General features: G+C 59.8%; 2 protein-coding genes across 10 annotated transcripts; one reads left to right on the forward strand and one right to left on the reverse strand.

Annotated features, from left to right (window-relative positions):
* Positions 1–933: 933 nt before the first annotated feature.
* Positions 934–9,339, reverse strand: ALPL (alkaline phosphatase, biomineralization associated). 4 transcript variants are annotated; one of them, XM_032448703.1, is made up of 12 exons: positions 9,250–9,339; positions 6,772–6,872; positions 6,572–6,691; positions 6,306–6,421; positions 5,128–5,302; positions 4,879–5,054; positions 3,109–3,252; positions 2,956–3,025; positions 2,093–2,227; positions 1,673–1,864; positions 1,466–1,585; positions 934–1,381 (listed from the first exon to the last, which is right to left on the reverse strand). In XM_032448703.1, exons 2-12 carry the CDS (start codon positions 6,827–6,829, stop codon positions 1,125–1,127), a joined length of 1,563 nt encoding a protein of 520 aa, XP_032304594.1. In that variant the 5' UTR covers positions 6,830–6,872; positions 9,250–9,339; the 3' UTR covers positions 934–1,124. The 4 variants fall into 4 exon arrangements, with proteins under 4 accessions (XP_032304594.1, XP_015737739.1, XP_015737740.1 ...); XM_015882253.2 differs by lacking the exon at positions 9,250–9,339 and adding an exon at positions 8,796–8,882; XM_015882254.2 differs by lacking the exon at positions 9,250–9,339 and adding an exon at positions 7,684–7,849 and having other exon boundaries at positions 6,772–6,849.
* Positions 8,663–17,844, forward strand: ECE1 (endothelin converting enzyme 1). 6 transcript variants are annotated; one of them, XM_015882249.1, is made up of 18 exons: positions 8,663–8,706; positions 9,238–9,324; positions 10,307–10,442; positions 11,079–11,291; positions 12,112–12,236; positions 12,325–12,540; positions 12,774–12,965; positions 13,469–13,611; positions 13,685–13,799; positions 14,003–14,113; positions 14,286–14,384; positions 14,467–14,544; positions 14,918–15,021; positions 15,264–15,374; positions 15,503–15,570; positions 15,650–15,840; positions 15,926–16,021; positions 16,264–17,844. In XM_015882249.1, exons 1-18 carry the CDS (start codon positions 8,704–8,706, stop codon positions 16,438–16,440), a joined length of 2,265 nt encoding a protein of 754 aa, XP_015737735.1. In that variant the 5' UTR covers positions 8,663–8,703; the 3' UTR covers positions 16,441–17,844. The 6 variants fall into 6 exon arrangements, with proteins under 6 accessions (XP_015737735.1, XP_015737736.1, XP_015737734.1 ...); XM_015882250.2 differs by lacking the exon at positions 8,663–8,706 and adding an exon at positions 8,772–8,856; XM_015882248.1 differs by lacking the exon at positions 8,663–8,706 and adding an exon at positions 8,796–8,831.
* The last annotated feature ends 683 nt before the right edge of the window (positions 17,845–18,527 follow it).

An 18,527-nucleotide genomic window follows, 5' to 3' on the forward strand; every position in this document is an offset into this window, starting at 1 on the left:
GCGCCGTGGAGGGTGGGATGGGGGGAGGTTGGGGGGATGGTTTGGGGTGGGGACACCGCAGCCCCGCTGCTGTGCCAACCGCCATGCGACAGCGCTCTGAACTTTGGGGGTGTAGGAAAAACGAAGGGAAGGTTTTATTTATAGGGGATTGGGGGAGGGGGATAAATAATGGTGCTGGCAGTGGGGGGCTCGTGGTGCTTTCAGGGTGTATCTGCGCGGCGCTGTGTGCAGCTGCAGCGCGGTGCTGGGTTACACGAGCACGGTGACATTTGCACATCGGCGCAAGGCAGCGCTTGCTCCCTCAGGGCACGGTTTGCAGGGCTGAGCTGGCACACGCATGGCTGCATTAGTATATGCAAGGCTCCATTTGCATGAGCACGCGTGGCAGCGATAGCTCACCCAGGGGAGCGATACAGAGTCCCACATGCACACCGAGGGGCTTCCCCCCATACTCCAAGACCCACTGCATGCATGCATCCCCATTTGCACACCCGCATCCCCATTTGCACACCCGCAGCACTGCTGCTCACCATTTGTACCCCCAGGGCACCCCTGCTTCCATTGCACGCACACAGTCCCACGTGCACGCCATCTGCACACCCGTGGCACCCTTCGCACACCCTGGAGCCCCTCTCTGGCTACGCCCCACCCCCACATCACCCCATCTCCCCTCCCTCTCCCCCCACCCCCTCCCAGTTGCCCATTCCCAGCCCCTAAGGGGTGGGTGCTCTCCCCTCCGCGCCCCTCTCCGTGCAGTGCTGAGCCCCAGAACCGTTCCAGAGCTGAAGGAGCCCTATGGATGGATGCCCACACGTGCAACGAGTTGGGCACCGGCATCGAGTCTCAGCCGATCCTCCCCCCCCCCCCAGCTACCATTTGGAGGGTTTTGGCTTCAGCTCCGAGCCAGATCCCACAGCGGGCCCAGGACTCTAATGACAGGGGAGGAAGGCTGTATTTACAGGGGCACAGCCCAGCGCGCCGTGGCGGCACCGAAACCACCAGCGCTGCTTTGCTTTGCTGCGCCGAAGTCTTTCTTTTCACTCTTTTCCCCCACAAAAAGAAAACCTCTCCTCTCCACCCCCCACCCCCTCCCCCCGTTTCCCCCTCCCCAAAACAGCTTTGCTTTAGCAGAGGAGGAGGAAGAGGAGGAGGAGGATGGGCAAGAGCGCAGCGGTGGCGGAGGGGCGGGCGGCGGAGCTGCAGTGCGCACGGTTGGGGCCGATGCAGGCGGCATAGGCCATGGCGTGGGGGATGTAGTTCTGCTCGTGCACGCCGTGCAGGAGATGCGCCATGGGACCGCGGGCGAGCACCGCCACGTCCTCCCCACCGTGCGTCTCCTGCCGCAGCGGGACGGCCGCCTGCGCCTGGTAGTTGGCGTGAGCTGCAAGGGGAGGGGGATAAAAAGCGTCAGAACCCACCCGTTGTGGCACACGGCCGCTGTGGGTCTCGGCCCCATCGCACGCACCGAAATCCACAGCGGAGACGTTCTCGCGTTCGCCCCCCACGATCTTGTAGCCGGGGCCGTTGCCGTACAGGATGGAGGTGAAGGGTTTGCGGTCCACGTCGCTCTGCATCGGGGCCAGCCCTGGTGGCACAACACGCATCGGTGACATCCCCGTCCTGGGATGGAAAGGGAGATGGGGGGAGCGGGGGGGGGATGGCAGGACCTCACCGAAAATGGGGTTCCCTCGCGGTGTGTAACCGCCGAAGGTGAAGACGTGTGAGTGGTCGGCGGTGACGACGCTGAGCGTGTCGCGGGGGGAGGTGAGGCGCCCGGCCAGCCCCACGGCGCGGTCCAGCTCCACCGCCTCGTGCAGTGCCTGCTTGGCCTTCCCCTCGTGGTGCCCGTGGTCGATGCGGCCACCTGCAGCCGCCCCACAGCGCTGTGCCCCGCGGTGCCGCCCCGCTGCAGCCCCGCACCCCCGACTCCTCCATTCCCCCCATCGCTCTCTTAGCCCCCCCTCCCCCCCGCCCCTTTGCATCCCACTTTTGCAACACACCGCCTGACTTCTACCCTCTTCCCTTCCTCTTTTTGCACCCCATCGCTTCCTCATCCTCCCCCCACCCCCATAGGCCCCCTCAGCCTCCCCACCTTCCACCAGCAGGAAGAAGCCCCGCGGGTTTTTCTGCAGCATCCTTATGGCCACGGCCACCATCTCGCTGAGAGACGGGTCAGTCTCGTTGTTCCTGTCCAGCTCATACACCATATCCCCCGGCTCGAAGAGACCTGAGGACAGCAATGCTGGAGGCGGGGTGGCCCCACAGAACCCAGCACCACTTTTGTGCTGGCTCAGGCACTTCAGCCCACACCGGATCCCATTCCTGGGCTGATTAGATAGGAATGGGGATGCTCCCGGCCCTTCCTTCCTCCCTCCCCAGGTCTGACCCAGGGAATGGCAGTGGGTTGGGGCGAGGAGTAGGGGCACGGGTAGGGTTTGGGTTAGAGATAGAGATAGGGGTAGAACCTGAGTTCAGATTAGGGTTAGGGCTATAGTTCAAGTGAAAGGCAGGAGTAGGGATTGGGTTAGGGGTAGAGGTAGGGTTTGAATTGGGGCTAGCGCTAGAGCTGCAGTTATGGTTATGGTTGAGGGCAGGGGTTGGTTTAGGGCTTGGTGTTATGGTTATGCTTAGGATTATGGTTAGGGTGAGGGGTAGACACAGATAGGGTTGTGGTTAGGGATAGGATTAGGGATAGGGGTAGGAGTTGGGTTATGGTTAGGGTTATGGTTAGGTGTGGAGTTATGGTAATAGTTTGGGGTAGGGATAGGCTTAGGGGTAGGGTTACAGTGAGGGGTAGAGGTAGGTTGAGGTGGAGCAAAAAAGACTGTGCCCCCAGTGGGGTAAAGATGGCTCCCCTATAAGGGTGGAAATTGTGTCCTTCAGAAATCCCACATCTGTGGGCTCACTGTGCCCTGGGGGTGTCCACACATCCATGGGGCACCAGGGGCCACTCACCCAGGAGGAAGTCAACGCGGCTGAGGTTCAGCGACAGCAGCTCCCTCCGGTGCCACACGTACTTGGCGACCTGTTGGGGCCACGTGGGGTCAGCTCCCCATAGGGACAGCCCCCCTTCCCCAACACGGGGCTGCTGGGTGCCCCATCCCACACCTTCCCCGCAGGCTTAGCGTCGTGCCACGCCTGCACCAGGTCCTTGCCATCCAGACGGGTGCCGCGGTGCCGCTCCTCCTGCGGGTACTCCACGTCGCTGGTGTTCTTGGGGAACATGTACTTGCGCCCACCCCCCAGGATCACCTGTAGGGAAAATCCCAGGCGTAGAAATGTGGCTTTTTTTCTTTTATTAATGTTATTATTTTCTCCTATAAGAGAAGTGGAGAGAGACAACCCCCAAAGATGCTCCAAGAAATGCGGTGCCCAGGAAAGCCCTGATGCAACCACCCCGAGGAATTTCTGGCTAGAAATAACTCTCTCCCTCTTAATCTCTGTTAATTACCCCAAGGACAGAAATAGCCATTTCCAGCAGCGGCACTGGGCAGGGATGCTCCTGTAGGGTCCCCATGTGACCCCGCTGGAGTGGACCCCATCCCGCAACCTCTGTTTGCTTTGGAGCACCCAATGTTTGCCTGCTGGTATTTATAACTGGGCTGAGATTTATTTCTTTTTTTCATTTCCCACTCCCTCCCCTCCCCATTCAGAAGGTGAATTATAAAGCAGCAAAACAACACCGCCAAAATTATTAAGGGAAGAAGAAGGAGAAAGGGAAAAACAAAAAAATCCCTTCCCCACTATATAATTATTTCCAGGCTGGGACAGAGTTAAAATTATATTAAAGGGGAAAAAAAAATAGAGAAGAAGAGGCTATTAACCAGCTAAATAACAGGCTGGGATGTTTTGCTTTGGGGCTATTTTGAAGTACAGAAGCGTATTTATTTACAGGGCTGAATTTCTGCACAAATCCACAGTGAGGGGCAGAACCGAGGGGACAACGCGGCTTTTTGGGCACAGGAAGCGTGAGAAAGGGGTTTGTGTCTCACTGTGAGAGCGGGGCAGCTGCTGCAGTCTCAGCCCAACATCTCCTGAAACCTCAGCCCTGCACCCATCAATGGTCCCAGCACAGCACCTACTAGATCCCTACTCTTCACCCACAATCAGCCCCAGACATCATCTCCTGGAGCTCCAGCCCTAAACCCAACCTACTGAGGATCTCAGCCCTACATCTTCTTGGGCTCCCTGCTCTGCATCCTTTGGTGGACCCAGCCCTACATATCCCAGCTCTTCCCCCATGAGCAGTCCCAGACCAACATCCCCTGGAGGTCCTGACTCCACTCATGGGTGGTCGCAGCCCAACATCTCTTGGAGCCCCAGTCCTGCAGCCATTGGTGGTTCCAACCCAACGCATACAGAGGATCTAAACGCTACATCTTCTTCTTGGGGTCCTAACTCTGTACCCACTGTTGGTCCCAACCCAAAACCTATGGGGGATCCCAGCCCAACATCTTAACTCTGAACTCTTTGGTGGTCTCAGCCCTCTATCTGCCAGGTCCCAGCTCTTCCCCCATGAGCAATTCCAGCCCAGCATCCACTGGAGGTGCTGACTCTTCACCCATGAGTAATCCCAGCCATCATTTTCTGGAGCCCCAGCCCTAAACCCATCAGAGACCATAGTCCAAATACCTCCTGAGGATCTCAGCCCTACATATTCTTGGGGTCCCGACTGCTCCCTTCAGTGGTCCCAGCCCAACATCCACCCCCTTCTGTGCACCCTTGATATGTGTGCACTGCACCCCCCTCACTGCAGTTTGCTGCTTTTAGTTGTTTTTCATCCCATTTTCATCCCTTTGGTGGTCCCAGCCCAGCATCAGTCCACCCACAAGTGGACCCAGTCCCTCCTGGTCCCGCTGTCCCCGCTGCCATCCCCACCTCGATGTCAGGGATGTTCTCCACCAGCTGCCGGGCGATGTCTTTGCAGCCACCCTCCAGTGCATCCAGGGGCATCTCTCCATCCGAGTACCAGTCACGGTTGGCTGAGTGCGCGTAGGCAGCGCTGGGCGTCGCGTGGGTCACCCGCGTGGTGGTGACAATGCCCACTGCTTTGCCTGCACCGGGAATTCACAGGATGACAGTGGGGACGTTCCAACAACTTGGCATCCCCAGAACCTGGCTTCTCACCTTCATCCTTAGCCCAGCGGAGGATGGAGGTCACCTCCTGGCCCTTGGTGGTGTTGCAGCGGTCACGGGTGACACCTGCGCTGACGCCCACGGTCCCCTCGTTGGCTTTGACACCGCAGAGGTAGGCAGTGGCTGTGCCTGCGCTGTCAGGCACCTGTGCATTGGTGTTGTAGGTCTGGGGGAATAAAGAGACCTCTACCGTTATCCTGACCATTGTCATCCTCATCACTGTCACCGTCCTCAAACTAGGACTCCCCTCCTGCACTGTCTGGCACTCGACACCTTCTGAGGATGCAACTCTGGACCCTCTGGTGTTCCCAGCCCTTGGATACACCAGGTCCCAGCTCTTCCCCCATGAGCAGTCCCAGCCTGGCACTCCCTGGAGATACTGACTTCACCCGTGGGTGGTCGCAACCCAGCATCTCCTGCAGCCCCGGCCCTGCAGCCACTGGTTGTCCTAACTCAACAAATACTGAGGACCTGAGGATGTGCTACTGACTCGCTGATGTAATGAAATAAGAGAACATGTAATTTATTCCTGCAGGATATTTAACAAAATTACGCTCTAAACTCAGCCCTGCATCTTCTTCTTGGGCTCTCAGCTCTGCACCCTTCAGTGGTCCCGGTGCAGTAACTACTAGATCCCAGCTCCTCACCCATTGGTGGCCCCAGACATCATCTCCTGGAGCCACAGCCCCAAAGCCATCAGTGGTCCCAACCCAACATCTATGGAGGATCTCAGCCCTGTATCTTCTTGGGGTTTCAGCTCTTCACACTTTGGTGGCCCCAGCCCAACATCCCTCTTTTGGGTACCTTAGATGAGCACCTGCTGCACCCCCTCATCATGTTTTGCTGCTTTTAGTCCCTTTCAGCCCATTTTTAGGCAACCAGAGAAAAGCCCAACCTCTGCAACCCCACAAGCATCCCCTGCAGGGACCGGCTGAAGGAAGGGGCGGGGGCTTGCAACTGCACAACAAAAGGAGCCTTTTCTCCAGCAAAACAGCCCTGGGAGGAGAGGAGGGGTCCCAGCCCCCCACCCCTATTCCCATGGGTGAGCCCTGGCACAGCACTGGGTACAGGACACCAGCCAGTGCTGCTGGCCGCCCATGACCTAATTTCAGCTCCGCTCGATGCTGCCCGCCTGCCAGCGACCTTGCAGCGCCCGCCCCCGGGCTCACCTTGGCCAGGGCGACATATGGGAACTTGTCCATCTCCAGCAGGCTCTCCTCTCCCTTGCGGTGCTGCAACTGGCCCTTGAGGATGCGCGCAGCCGTCACGGTGGAGACACCCATACCTGCAGGTGGGCAATGGTCACCACCACACCAGGATGGGATGGCATGGGCTATGGGGTGCAGCACCCCATGCACTGCAGCATCCTGCACACTGCAGCACCCAGTGCAGTGCAAAGCCCAGTCGCTGCACCCTGGGCAGGGTCCCCCCTCACCGTCGCCCAGGAAGAGGATGAGGTTCTTGGCCACGTTCTGGTTGAGGTGCTGCAGCCTCAGTGCGTCCTGCAGCGTCTCCTGTGCCTGCCGCCTCCAGTACTCGGGGTCCTTCTCCCTCTCTGCGGGGTGCAGGGTGCTCGGTGAGCTATGTGGCCCCAAAGAGCACCCAGCTGGGGTGCAGTCCTGACAAGCCACCTACCAGGGACCAGTGATGCCGAACAGAGTTGGGCCAGGAGGGTGAGGAGGAAAGCCTTCATTGTGCCCCTTCAGTGCTCCTCTTGGGGAATGGACAGGAGGAAGCTGTGGGGGAAGCACCCACTGTGCCTCAGTTTCCCCACCCAGACCTTTGTCCCAAGGCTCGGCCAAGCGAGAACAGAAGGGGATGTCCCCTCCCTGTGCAGTCACACTGTGACCCCACTGGGCTGTGGGGCAGCACAGCACTCCACCAACCACACTGGGGAACAGTGTCACGGCCCCACTGCCCACATCCCATTGCACACCGGGGTCCCCATTGCATGGCTGTGTCCCCACATTGTGTCCCTCTCCCCATCGCACTGTGTCCCTGTCCCATTGCATGCACGTGTTTGTAGCACTTTGGGATCCCCACTGCATGTCCTGTTCCCCATTTCACATCTGGGTCCCCCTTTGCATGTGTGTCCCCATGTGCTTGTGCATGCCTGCGTCCCCACCACGACTATGTTCCCACTATGTGTCTGTATCCCCTTTTTATTATCTGTGTCCCTACTCACAGCATGCTGATGTCCCTCCATTGTGTCTGTGTTCCCATCTCACACCCACGTCCCTGTCCCATGGCCGTGTTTCCACTGCACACCTCCAGCCCCACTGCACATCTCCGTCCCCATTGCACGCGATGACCCCACTGCACGTCCACGTCCCTGCTGCCCCCTGTGATCCTACCGAAGTCCCCCTGCACACCCACTTCCCCACCGCCTGCCCGTGACCCCGTCCCACATCTGCACGCGTGTTCCCATCAACGGTTCCGCGTCCCCGCCAAATCCCCGTGTCCCCACCGCACATCGATGTCCCCCGGCACAGCCGTGTCTCCACGCCCCCCCCCGCCGCTCGGGGTCCCTGTGCGGGGGTCCCTTACCCACACGGGGACGGTCCCGCACAAAGTTGGGCGCAGTCGCGGGTCCCTCCGGGCGCGGAGCGGAGGAGGCGGGGGGGGGCAGCGGCCTTAAATCCCCCCGGCCCGGCTCCGGCCCTCGCCTCCTCCTCCTCCCCTTCCTCCACCCGCTGCCGGCACGGGGGGGGAGTGAAGAGAGGGGGGGGGAGGCAGCAAACTGGGCTTACTGGTGCCCTCTGCCGGGTCTTACTGGGAGGACTGGGAGCACTGGGGGGGCTCGGCGGGACCGGCTGGGTCGGGGCTGTGGAGTCTCCGGGGTCTGCTTTGTAGTTGTGCTCGGCCCCGCTCTCCTACAGCCCTGTAGAGCAGTCCCCGGGTGAACCCTCGTGGACCACGCGGGGCTGGTGACGGTGCGGTAGGGGCGGTGGGGTCGGAGAGACGGGTCGGGGCGGAGGGTTCGGGATGATGGGGTCGGGGATCCAGCGATAGGGTCGGAACGTCAGGGTCGGGCGGTGAGATCGGAACAATGGGGTGACCGGGACGGGGACACCGCGTGGAGCCGTGGGGCGCCCGGTGCTCCCCAGGAGGGGGCGGCCTCGGCCCAAAAATGCGCTTGGCCGGCGGCGGGGAGCCCCAGCCCCGCGGGGGATGCAGCCCCGGGGACCGCACACGTGCGTGCACGGCACATCGCACCCCGCCATCCTCGCACGTGCTCGTCTGCGTGCACCGCGGCGTGTTTGCACCCTGGCACGCTCGCTTCCCCCTTGTGCAACGGCGGGACCTCCGTGCACCCACGCGTGCCCCCTCCCTTGCACGGCTGCACGGCCACGTGCTCGCAGCGCTGCACGCTCAGCGTTGCACACTCGCAGCGCCGCACATCCGAACTCGAACCTCGTCCTCCCCCTCTCCCTCCCCCCGCTGTGGGGCGGTGCGGGGCGGTAGGGGCGGTGCGGGGCAGCGCGGGGCCGGGCCATCTCCGCGGCCGCCCCAGGTGCACCCCCGCCCCGCGCCGCCCGGGGCCGCCCCGCACCGCCGCACGCAGCCATGGTGAGCGCGTACACCCCCCACCCCCGGCTCCGCACTTCCCTTCATCAGCGCTAATTACCCCCCCCCTCCCTCCCTCCCTTCCCTCCGACCTTCCGGGCATCGCGATGAGCAGGGAGCACCCGTGGGTGCGGGGGGGTCCCCGGCGTGCGGGTACCGGAGGGTGGAGGCGGGGGGGGGGGTTGGAGGGGGAACGGGGCGGGCGGCGCCGCGATGGCGGCGAAATGGCGGCGGTCTCGCCCCGAGGGCGCGGTGAGGGGCTGCCCCCCGCTGCCCACCCATCCTCGGGTTCGGATTCACGCGCGGGGTGGGGGCGGCGGTGCGACGGGGGAGGAGGGGGGAGGGTGAAGGGTCGCGCGGCCGAACCCCGCGTGGGCTCCGCGCTGTGCGGGGCGCAGCGGCGGTTGTGCGGGACGGTCCTGCGGGAGCGGTGCGGCGCTGCCCCCGAGCCGTGCGGGGCTCCGCGCCCCGAGGGGGTCCCGGGGATGAGCGCTGCCTTCCGCCGCTCAGCGCCGCGCTCCCTCCGCCCCGCAGATGTCCACCTACAAGCGGGCCACGCTGGACGACGAAGACCCCCTGGACTCTATCAGCGAAGGCGATGGGTACCCCAACGGGTTCCAGGTAAGGGCTGGTTTGGGGGGGAAAGGGCAAGACTGGGGTCCTGGCAGCGGGAGGCCGCGTTCCCCTGGCTGGTTGAGACCCCCCCCCGCCCCCCCGCCGCAGGACGAAGTCCGGTGCTGCTGCTCTGCACTCTCTGCTCTTTGCTCCCGTCCCCGCTGGCACCAGTGGGGCTGTGCCTCTGGGCTGTGGGGCATCGTGTGGAACATCCATCCCCTGGGGGATCCATGCTGTAGGGCATCCATCCCATGGGATATCCATCCATCACGGGGTAACCATCCATTGGAACATCATCCACCATGCAGGGTACCCATCCTGTGGGACATCCATCCCGTGGGACATCCATCTCATGGGGTCAGGTCCACCTCAGCCATCCCCGCAGAGCTGCAGACCCCTCCTGGCCCAGCAGGGTGGGCAGTTACCGCGGGACAGAACTTCGTCCCCACATAAAGAGGATTTTAGGCTAATTCCTTCCTGAGCAGCGGGAAGGCAGCTTAATGAGGGCAGCCAGCAGCAGGAAAAGGGCTCTGGCAGGGAGAGGTTTGGCGCTGGAGCCGTGCTCCTGGCACAGTCCCTTCCACCTCAGCTCACAGCAGCATTTCCACCCCAACATCAGCGCTTCTGTCCCCACGCCGTCACATCGCCCACCCTTCCTGGGGCTGTTGTTGGGCACAACGGGACGATCCCGCTCCCGCACTCCAGTTCCCACCCTGCCGTGTGCTGCGACCATGGGTTGACGGTGGCTGTGGGGTGGCACGAGGTGGCAGGTGATCCTGCAGCCGCGGACGCGCTCTCCCCATTCCCTTTCCTGCCATTGTGCCGCCCTTCCTGGCGGCTTTCTGGAAGGCAGCTGTGGCTTTTCCCAGCCTGGGTTGCGCCCGCTCCCTGTCTGGGGGCTGCTCGGGGTTTGTTAAGGGGGAGGATGGCGGATGTGCCTGTGGGGTTTTCCCTACGTGATGGGGAAACGGCGCTGCTCTTCCCGCAGGTGAATTTCTCCCGGAGCAGCGCAGGGTGCTGGGCACAGCGCAGCCGCACCGAGAAGCAGCTGGTGGCCGTGGTGGCTGTGCTGGCTGCTGTGCTGGGAGCGTGTCTGCTGGGGCTCATCCTGCAGTACCGAGCCCGTGAGTCCTGCACTGTGACCTGACCCCTTGGGGGGGTGCTGGGGGGCAGGAGGGGATTGTGGGGGGGTGAGGTGGGGTGCTGGGGGTAGGTTGGGGTGCGCACCTCGGGGTGAGATTCCTACGTACTTGCAGCTTATGGGGTGCTCGGGCACAATATGGGGCACCCCAGGGCAAGGTTCTCTGATGGGATGGGATCTTTCACCCCAGAGGGGAAGGGTGGAGCGCAGGATGGGATAATTGGGTACAAGACAAAGTGCTCAGCTCCAGCACCCCAGGGCAAGGTGCTTTGGCAGAGGGCTCACCTGCATCCCTAGTGCCAGGAGGGGATGTTTGGCGCTGGACAAGATGCTTGGGTGTAGGGAAAGACTTCTGGCTGCACCCCTTGCTGTGGGGTGGGCCTGGAACCAGGCAGGCTGCTTGGGTACGGGATGGGATACTCCCTCTGTCTGTCACCCAGGGTGGGATGTTCAGGTGCAGGATGGGGTCCCTGCCCATGTGCCTTGCTATGGGGTGGGATGCTCGTGCATGGGGATGCTTGTCCACATCATGGATAGAATGGATAGGATGCGGGGTGAGCAGTGGGTGCCCTCTGGTGCAACTGGGGGCTCCTTGTGCTGAGCTCGTGATCCCCCCCAGGGCCACCCGCCGTGTGCCTGTCGGAAGCCTGCATCTCCGTCACCAGCTCCATCCTCAGCTCCCTGGACCGCACAGTGAACCCCTGTGAGGACTTCTTCAGCTACGCCTGCGGGGGCTGGGTCAAGGCCAACCCCCTCCCCGATGGCCACTCGCGCTGGGGCACCTTCAACAACCTCTGGGAGCACAACCAGGCTGTCATGAAGCACCTGCTGGGTGAGCGCGGGGCTCTCTTAGGCAGCTCTTTGCAGTGGGGCTGCTCCCAGTGTGGCTGTTTTGGGGCCGGGCCCTGGGTACTTCCTCTGCATGCAAACACTGCAGCACAGCGGCTTATCCAGGGGATGGTTTGTTCAAGATCTGAGCAAACAAGTGCCCCTTATCAGCACTTTCCTCTGCGCTGGGCGCTGGGGTGCTTATCTGGGGGCAGAGCTGCCTTTCTGGGGATGGCTGTGTCCCTGCTCTTCCCGCAGCAATCTGAAGGCAGTGGGCTGGGCCCCCGGCCAGTGGCTGTGCTCGGCATTTCCTTGCATTCCTTGGAGCCAAGGGACCCAGCACACAAACCCATGCAGCTGGGGAGCCAGAGGTGCAGGCTGTGTTGTGAGGAGAGGAAAAACCTCGAGGAAGCAGGGCTTTAGGGAAAGAAAATAAAAGATAGTTTTGGAGGCGGAGAAGAAAAATGGGTTTATTGTTCTTTCCTGTAGAAATAAATAACGCAGCCCGGGGAGCAAGCTGGGACTGCCAGCACAGGGGCAAGGGCAGCGCGGGGGGCTGGGATGCTGGGAACGGCAGAGCGCTGGAAAAATACTTGTTGTTTTTCTTTCTTTATCTCTGTCTTACAAAGAACTGGAGCTGCTGGAGAGGGGGCAGGGGCAGGGCTGGGGCTGTGGGATGTCCCAGGGGCACACGGAGTGATCCGTAGCATTCTTTTGGAGCTGTTGTCTAAGCTGAGGCTGAGCACTCGGCAGAGGACCAGGGGCTCTGCAGCCCCCCACCAGTGCTGTGTGCCCCCACAAGCCGCCCTGGGTGTATCTTGCAGAGAACACCACGGCCAATGTGTCGAGCGAGGCAGAGCGCAAGGCACAGCGCTACTACCAGGCCTGCATGAATGAGAGCAAGATCGAGGAGCTGCGCGCTGCCCCGCTGATGGAGCTCATCGCCAAGGTGCGTTCTGCCGTGCGGGCACCAAGAGCTGCCAGCTCCTTGTCACACATCCCCATGGTGCTGTGCCTGACTGAGTGTCTCTCCTCAGCTGGGAGGATGGAACATCACTGGGCCCTGGGCCGGGGGGGACAACTTCAACGTGACTCTGCGGGAGGTGACGGCGCATTACCGCGTCTCACCGTTCTTCTCCGTCTACGTCAGCGCCGACTCCAAGAACTCCAACAGCAATGTCATCCAGGTGGACCAGTCAGGGCTGGGGCTGCCGTCACGGGACTACTACCTGAACAAGACAGAGAATGAGAAGGTCAGGGTGGTGGGGGGGGTTGGAAGAATAGGAATGATTGGGAGAGTTTAGGTTGGTTGGAAGGGTGAGGAGAGCTGGAAGAGTTGGGAGAGCTGGAAGGGTTGGGAGGTGTGGGAGGGTTGGGAGGGCTGGGAGAGTTGGGAGGATTGGAAGGGCTGGAAGGGGTGGGAGGGTTGGGGTTGTTGGGTGCCCTGATCACACTGAGCTATGGGTGACACTTCATCCCCTCACAGGTGCTCGCTGGATACCTGAACTACATGGTGCAGCTGGGCATGTTTCTGGGTGGCACTGATGAGGAGTCAACACGGCAGCAAATGCAGCAGATATTGGAATTTGAGACAGCGCTGGCCAACATCACCATCCCGCAGGAGAAGCACCGGGATGAGGAGGTCATCTACCACAAGATAACAGCTGGAGAGCTGAAGGTAGGAGCGCAGTGGGGCTGCTGTGTTGCTGCAGCCCAGCCTGGAGCAGGGCTGGTGGAGAGGTGATGCAGCTCCCCTAGGGAAGGCCTGACTGGGAAGTACTTGTGCAATAGCTTGGCCTGTTCCCCCACCTCAACCCACTCCTCCCAGACTCCAGAGTGCTGCTGGGACTGGCAGCCATCCCAATGAGGCGCAAACGCCCTCCTGGCTGTGCTGCCCTGCAGACGTCAGCCCAACTACCTCCCCTGGTCCCCAAAGGGCCATCATGTGACTCCCCCCCACCCCACTGTCAGCATTTTCACACCCGCCCAGCTTTCTTTTCCTTTGTGGGAGGAAATTGTTTAGTTCCCTGCAACCTTTGGAGGATGCTGCTGCTATGGGAAATGGTTTCTTCAAAATCAGCTAAATCCATCAAGCAGAGCTGATGTAACAGCCACCAGCTCTGGAAGAGGCTACCATTGCTGATAGCTCTTAAGTCCGTAGCAGCAGCATGGCTTTTGCAGGATCTGGCACCAGCTGTGGACTGGATGCCCTTCCTCTCTACGGTCTTCTATCCTGTGGAACTCAATGAGTCAGAGCCCGTGGTGGTCTATGCCAAGGAGTACCTGGAGCAGGTCTCTGACCTCATCCTGGCCACAGATAAATGGTGAGAGCCCCCCACCTGCATGGAGAGGTGCCTGGTGTACATCCTGCTCCCTGCTCACTGCCTCTTGCCACAGCCTCCTCAACAACTACATGATCTGGAACCTGGTGCGTAAAACCAGCCCCTTCCTCGACCAGCGCTTCCAGGATGCGGAAGAGAAGTTCATGGAAGTGATGTATGGGACGAAGAAGGTGAGTACCGATGCCTCCAAGTAACTGCATTCCTACAAAACAGCATTTTTTAGCAAAGTCCCCATCACATTGCACCCAGATATGGACATGGGGTGGGTTTTGGGGTCATAGCTCTGGTTGGTGATAGTGATCTCATAGTGTGAACACTGGGGAGCTGTAGCCATGCTGTGCTCCCACTCATGTGCCTCCTGTTGCCCTTGCAGACCTGCCTGCCACGCTGGAAGTTCTGCATCAGTGACACGGACAACAACCTGGGCTTTGCCCTGGGGGCCACGTTTGTCAAGGCGACCTTTGCAGAGGACAGCAAGCAGGTGGTGCGTCCCCACTACCCCACAGTCAGCGTGAGGCCCTGATGCTGAGAGAGCTGCCCATTGTGTTATCCCAGTCTTCTTCCCCTCTGTGCAAAGGGTTCTGTGTCAGTCCTTGGACTTATTCGAATGGGAAGCCAGCTCTCCAGGCCAAAACGTGCTGCTTTCTTTTGTCTAGGCAGAGGAAATGATCGCAGAGATTAAAACAGCCTTCGAGGAAAGCCTGGAGAACCTGCAGTGGATGGACGAGGAGACGAGGAAGTCGGCCAAAGAGAAGGTAAGGTGCCGGCAGCAGCAGCAGGGAGACCAGCCCATTCTCCCACCTGGCACCAAATGCACCTCCATCCTTGTCACCCCAGGCGGATGCCATCTACAACATGATAGGCTACCCAAAGTTCATCCTGGACCCTAAGGAGCTGGACAAAGTCTTTAACGATGTGAGTTGCTCTGATAGATGATGTCCCTTGGGTCTCCCCTTCCAGGATGTGCAGGGTGTGTGAGCCCATGGCCACAGCCCCAGGGCTGCCTTGACCCCACATCCAAAGGGTCTCGCTGTGCCCTTGGACCCTCTCTGGAGACTTCCCAGATTGCTGCAGCTGGTTCTGGGATAGCCGGGCCTCTTGGGATCCCTGCCCAGACACTGAGGAGCTGGTTTCCGTAATGGTGATTCATGGTCCTCCTGGAGTTCTGCAGATGTTTGAGGGGAAGAGAAATGAGATTCAGCTGGCTCCAGAGGCTCAGATGTGACCATGCGGGGAGGAGTGGGGCTGGGCCCTCGCTGCGTGCTGCTCACACCTTGCTCTTTTGCAGTACGATGCCGTGTCTGACCTCTACTTTGAGAATGTCATGCAATTTTACAACTTCTCAGCCCGGGTCACAGCTGACCAGCTCCGGAAACCGCCAAACCGGGACCAGTAAGTCCTTGTCATGGTTTTGTCCTCTTCGCTGCTTGGCATGGCCATACTCTGCTTCTCTGTTGTGGTTGGCGGAAGGATCACAGTATCTCCTCACTCGCTGCAGCGCTGGAATTTGGTCTTCCCCAGAATGGTCCTGCTGGACCATGCTGGTTCTGGGAAATTAAAGCTGGGCTGATATCTCTGTGCTGTGATAAATGCGTGCAGCGATGCTTTGTGCTGCCACATCCTTGTCCCTGCAGGTGGAGCATGACGCCTCCAACAGTCAATGCGTACTACTCTCCCACCAAGAACGAGATCGTCTTCCCTGCCGGCATCCTCCAGGCCCCCTTTTACACCCGCGCCTCTCCCAAGTGAGTTCCTGGGGAAAGGAAGGGAGGGCAGCAACCCCAAATTTCCTTCTTTGCCACAAGTCAGTGCCGAACTGCGTGGCTGGGGGAGCAGTGGCTGCTCTCTGAATCTTGGTGTCGCCGTCCCACAGGTCGCTGAACTTTGGTGGTATTGGTGTGGTGGTGGGCCATGAGCTGACACATGCCTTTGATGACCAAGGTATGGCCATGGGTTGGATGGGCAGAACGCTGGTGGGGCAGCCAGCGGGGTGACAAAGAACCCAATGTGTTTTTGGCAGGCCGGGAATATGACAAGGATGGCAACCTGCGGCCCTGGTGGCAGAACTCGTCACTGGAGGCCTTCAAGAACCGCACGGCCTGCATGACGGAGCAGTACGGCAACTACACCATCAATGGGGAGGCTGTCAATGGCAAGCACACCCTCGGGGAGAACATCGCTGACAACGGGGGGCTCAAGGCTGCCTACCGGGTAGGGCTGTGGGGCTGGGGACAGGTGGCACGCTGCAGTTGGGTCTGTGCTGTCCCCTGAGCCCATCACGCTCCTCAACCTCCAGGCATATCAAAACTGGCTGAAAAAGCATGGGGAGGAGGAGGCTCTCCCGACCCTTGGCCTCACCAACCACCAGCTCTTCTTTGTTGGCTTCGCGCAGGTAGGCAGCAAGGATGGTTGTGTGGGTTTTTGGGGGTTCCACCCATCCATGGCTTTCCTTCCATTCATGGAAGCGTGTGCCCAGATGGTTTTGGGAGAGCATGACAGCAAGGCTGAGGTCTCTAGAGATGCCCCAGAGAACGAGATCAGGGAGGTGTTGGTTGAAGAGCAAGCCAGGCTTGGCAAGAGTGGGGTCCTGCAGCTGCGGACATCAGCATTCTTGTTTCTTGTTCTTTCTCACAGGTGTGGTGCTCGGTTCGCACACCGGAGAGCTCACACGAAGGGCTCATCACCGACCCACACAGCCCCTCACGCTTCCGTGTCATCGGCACCGTCTCCAACTCCTGGGAGTTTGCAGAGCATTTCAGATGCCCCTTGGGCTCCCCGATGAACCCCCCCAAGAAGTGCGAGGTCTGGTGATGGGTGGGTGCTGGGATCCGGCTGTGCCGTCCTCTGCCAGTGGCCGAATTTTCCCCATCCCTTTGAGAGGCTCAGACCACTTAGTGCAGCGAGCTGCCCAGCTCTCAGCGGAGCGGCGTCCCCGCTATCATCCGATCGATCCACTGTGAAAACTTCTCTTCCCCTCACTCATTTGTGAAATGACTTCAATGTGGGGAGGTTTCTGTCCCACGTGCTGGGGCACTGCCCCGTATTTACACACGCAGAGCTAAGCCTGGTCCTAACAGGAGCCCTAACCCTGAGCCCGGCACTGTCCTCCTCTGAGGCCATAAAGGGAAGCCACGGCGCCGGCAGGTTGGGCTGTGTCTGAATACATCCAGCACACCCTCCTCTCTCCAAAGATGCGCACACAAGGATGGTAAATATTTTAAGATATATTTTGGGGTGGGGGGTGGGCGGTGGGGGAAATATATATATATATATATTTTTCATGCGTTTTGGAACACACTGGAAAAGTTCAGGGAAAAGACATTTTAAAGCCTTTTTTTTTTTTTTTTTTTCCTTAATGCAAAGGATTAGTATATTTATTATTGTGTTGTTTTTTTTTATACTCAGTGCAGCTGTAGACAGAACACCCTGTGGTGACAGTTCCCAGCTGGGGAGTCCAGATGGGCTGCGGCCAGTTGGCCCCACAGCCTATGGATCTCCAGGAGGGACCGTCCTCGGAGGATGCTGATGGGGACAGTGGGGACAGGGCCCGGGGATGGGGTCGGTAGAACCCTGTTAGGAGCTGGATGGCAGGAGGGCTCCGCTGGGATGCTACAGCTCCTGGGGTTAGCTTTAATTTCTGAGTGCAAAGGGAAAAGTCAATGTGCCAAAGCTGTAAGTGAGGTGGGGGTGGTGGCGGTGAAGCACCTGGGCATGGCTTCTACCTGTCCCAGGTCTGCAGAGCACTAAGACTGCAGCCTGCAGTGCCTGTCCCTGCAGGAGAGGGGAGCCCAGGAAGCAGCAGGAGCGGCCCTGCATCCCTCCCATCCCCGTAACAGGATGTTGCTTGCAGCGCCCCAGCTCAGTATTGCTCCAGACAAATGCAAGCAGTGCTTGCTGCCGCTTTGCTTGCTGCTGCTCCCCTGTGCACAGTCCGTGCTCCATCCCAGCGGGGCCGGTGCAAAGCTGGCAGGGTGGGCACAGCATCCTCCGGGGCTTTTTAATACTCTGCAGTTTAGAAAAGAAACCACTGACAGCAGCTCAGGTGCCACACGTTGCCTCGCAGCACCTCTAGACAGAGAGCAAAGACGTAGAGGGATTTTTAATATTTATATGAAAAAGGGACATGGGGGGATTTTTGGTTTTTGTTTTTGTATCTATTTTTTCACCCTACACATGGAGCTTATCATAACTGAAATAAATACTTTTTACTGGGTCTGCAGGTGCCTGTGACTTTTTAATATGTATTTATTTTTACTTGCCGGTAGCTGGAGTATCTCGCATCCCACCTGTGTTATCCTCCCTGTTCTCACTGTTTTCTGTGTTTCCTTTCCTGCTCTGGACAGGAGCGTGAAGGCAGACGTGCTGTTGGCTCACAGGCCCTTCTTGTTTTCCTGCAGAGCTGGAGGCCAGCTGAGCTCTGCTGGAAATGGTGGCACAAACCCGCAGAGGGCGGTGGAGCCGAGGCAATGCCATGCACTGCAACCAGCAGGATGGAGCAGAAATGCTTCGGGCCTGGATCATAGATGCAGCCCCAGCTGCTGCCTGCTTAAAACGTGGCAAAACGCAGCGAGCTCCACAGTATCTCCACGCTTATCCAGAATGAGCTTTATTCGGTGCACAGCTCACTCGTGTCTGTTTGCATGGAGCAGACAGCCCAGCACAGGAGGGCGAGCAGCAGCTTGCACCAGGCTCCCCAGCCCCACTGCGGCTGTTTGCCCATCTTGGGGCTGGCACAGCCCAGGGGTGACTCAGCCCGCTGTGGGCCTGCCTGGTTCTGGGTGGTGTGGGTTTTGTTCTGCATCAGCTGTGCCCTGTGGGGCTGAGCCCAGGCAGGAGGGGGAACTAATACCCTAATTTCCAGTGGTTTCCCAAGGCTTACACTGTCTTTTGAATCACAG

This window comes from Coturnix japonica, chromosome 21 (genome assembly GCF_001577835.2).
Source record: "Coturnix japonica isolate 7356 chromosome 21, Coturnix japonica 2.1, whole genome shotgun sequence".
Lineage (NCBI taxonomy): Eukaryota > Metazoa > Chordata > Aves > Galliformes > Phasianidae > Coturnix > Coturnix japonica.

Excerpts from the sequence above, each read along its gene's own strand:
- ECE1 (XM_015882246.1), top strand. The coding sequence starts at position 8,917 with ATGGCGGCGAAATGGCGGCGGTCTCGCCCCGAGGGCGCGGTGAGGGGC. Across the intron at positions 13,800-14,002 it reads TGATGTATGGGACGAAGAAG|ACCTGCCTGCCACGCTGGAA; the intron begins GTGAGTACCGAT and ends TTGCCCTTGCAG. Across the intron at positions 16,022-16,263 it reads TCTTTGTTGGCTTCGCGCAG|GTGTGGTGCTCGGTTCGCAC; the intron begins GTAGGCAGCAAG and ends TCTTTCTCACAG.
- ALPL (XM_032448703.1), bottom strand. The coding sequence starts at position 6,829 with ATGAAGGCTTTCCTCCTCACCCTCCTGGCCCAACTCTGTTCGGCATCA. Across the intron at positions 6,692-6,771 it reads TTCGGCATCACTGGTCCCTG|AGAGGGAGAAGGACCCCGAG; the intron begins GTAGGTGGCTTG and ends TGCACCCCGCAG. Across the intron at positions 1,865-2,092 it reads CTTCTTCCTGCTGGTGGAAG|GTGGCCGCATCGACCACGGG; the intron begins GTGGGGAGGCTG and ends GGGCGGCTGCAG.